Source organism: Oryzias melastigma, linkage group LG6 (assembly GCF_002922805.2).
Source record: "Oryzias melastigma strain HK-1 linkage group LG6, ASM292280v2, whole genome shotgun sequence".
Classification (NCBI taxonomy): domain Eukaryota; kingdom Metazoa; phylum Chordata; class Actinopteri; order Beloniformes; family Adrianichthyidae; genus Oryzias; species Oryzias melastigma.
In genome coordinates this window covers 18303856-18306159 of record NC_050517.1, presented here as the reverse complement: position 1 = coordinate 18306159, position 2304 = coordinate 18303856, and the positions used below count along the sequence as shown (strand labels likewise).

Sequence of the window (2304 nt, the reverse complement as noted above, 5' to 3'; positions counted from 1 at the left end):
AAAATGATTTGGCGAAAACTCTTTTAGGCAAAAATAAAATCTTTTTCCTTAAAATAAACACAAAAAAATAATTGAACAAGTTTGCATCAAACAATATAACCACATTTATTTCGAAAGTATAAAATTTCACACTATAAAGGCCACTTTTCAGGGTAAACTGACAACGTTTTCGTTAGATTTACACATAAACACCTCAGTCTGTAGCTGGAACACACTGTCCGGCTCGGTGGCAAAAAAAAAAAAAACAAAAAAAAAAGTACTTGTTCTACTTCACCACAGAAAGTAGTTGGCAAATCTGAATAATTTAATCGACACAGGAAAGTGGCAGGAGAGTGAAAATTCCTGATTTGTACATCCCACCGAGGAGCAGGTTCTCTGAAATGCTTCTCTTTCTGTTTCTTTTTATTAAACCGGCTTACAGGCACAGCTTGACGTTACAGGCACTGTTTGCCGTCCGCTGGGAGACTTCGAAACAAATATGCAGTTGACATTCTTTACAATGGCACCAGTCAGGCCGTGAGAGCGTCCCCGTGGAGAGAGCATCCTCCCTGTTTGGACAGCGCGCCCTGCGGTTGGAGGCCGTTTTGGCTGGATCTGGTGAGGGGGTCCAGATTTTTAAGAGTTTAGTGTTTCACATTCCTACACACTACCCATGATGTGGTGCTCGCTGAGGTAGAACAGTTGTACCAAAAAGACGTATCAATAAAAGGATAGAAATAGGTAACAGTCACATCAATAAAATTAAGAAATGGAGTTGCGAAGAAAGCAGGGAAGTGATGGGGAGGGGGGCGGCGCGACTGGAAATCCTTCCCTCCAGCTCAAACGCCCTCTGCAGGTTGGGGGTCACGGATGCTCAAAAGCTGCAGGGGACGATTCGCCTTGTGTCAATACTTAATCCGGTTGACGGGCGGCGTTTCTGCTTCCCCGCTCCGGCGCGTCCGCCTCCAGAGTGCAAACGAGTGCGCGCTGACACGAGGGGAGCGAAAGCCTGTCCCGTCAGGAAAGGGCGCGCTTTTGCTTGTTCCACTCTGAAGGGGAATCTGTGTCATCCCTTTTTGAAGGCTCCCGTCTCTCCCGACGGCTGGAATGAGCTGAGAGACCTGGAAAGCTGGGGCCGAGCTTGGACGCCCGGCCCCTCCCCGTGGACTAAGACCAACTGAGGTCGCTGGCCCCCCGGCGTGTGATGATACTGTCTGTGGATTTGAGGAGCCTCTCCAGGCAGGGCGCGTTGATTTTGCCCGGCAGAGGGCCTCTGGGCACAGGGTCCGTCTTAGTGAGGCCGTCCGTGCTGGAGGACACGGCGCTGTCTTGCGTTAGGTCTCTGTCTCTGAGCGGCGGCGGCGGCTGCCTGGGACCGGCCTGGGCCTGCTCTGCCACCGGGGAGCAGATGGGTGACGTGTGGAGCCATTTCAGGTTGTTGGCGGAGTAGGCCTCAGGTGGAGTCAGGTCTGTGACGCTCAGAAGTTTGGTTGCAGCTGCAGGATCACCGGCGGAGGCGGGGCTTACAGCTGCTGTGCAGGTCATTGGAGAAATCTGACGGAAAAAACAGAAACTATCCTTAATGTATGTGATTTTTATAACCAGTGTTGTGCAGCACAAGATAATATGTGCTTTTAACTCATAAAAGATCAAACTTTTTACTAAGGTTTTGCGCTGTATTTAAAATCTGAGCAAACAAGACGTCTTCAGGTCAACATGGATGTAAAAACCTACATAGTTTATTATCTATATGCACCTCAGCCATAAAAATTGCTTTTTATTTTTCTTTTTTTGTTCTTTCCTCTTTGTCCTCAGCAGTCTTTACACTGCTGGGTTTTGCTTTTTTAGTTTGGGATTTGGTAGTCTTGGTTTGCAGGCTTTGTTGATTTGTTTTCTTTAGGTAGTTTTGGTTAGGGAGCTGCCGACTCAGACGGTTGACATGTCGGATCAGCACTTATTTTATGTTTGGCCAAGGAGCCACCATGGAGAGATCAAAGATCCACATGTGGCTCTGGAGCTGCAGGTTGCAGACCCCTGTCCTAGGATAATTTTATCACTTATATAAGTTTTTTTGAAGGGGTAAATAAAAAAATAAAAAAAAAATGTGAAAATTAATAAAAAATTAATCATCTTTCATAAAATGTGTCGAGTTGTCAGGATTTTTTAAATTATCTATCAGATTCCAACCCAGAAAAAAAAGATGATTCAGGTAAAACAATATAAAATACCTTTATTTAAAGTCACATTTACTCTTTTAAACATGTAAATATAATTTGATATAATTAAATACTGACATGTAAGTCTGTTAGAGGAGCAGGAACATAA

General features: G+C 45.2%; 1 protein-coding gene across 2 annotated transcripts in view; it reads right to left on the bottom strand.

Moving 5' to 3' along the window:
* Positions 1 to 80: 80 nt before the first annotated feature.
* The window catches only part of LOC112152639 (circadian-associated transcriptional repressor), a 7552-nt gene continuing 5328 nt past the window's right edge, over positions 81 to 2304 (bottom strand). For both annotated transcript variants that reach the window (XM_024282336.2, XM_024282335.2), the window contains exon 6: positions 81 to 1533. In XM_024282336.2, the coding sequence (XP_024138104.1) occupies positions 1147 to 1533 (387 nt within the window). In that variant the 3' untranslated portion in view covers positions 81 to 1146. The remainder of the gene's footprint in view (positions 1534 to 2304) is intronic.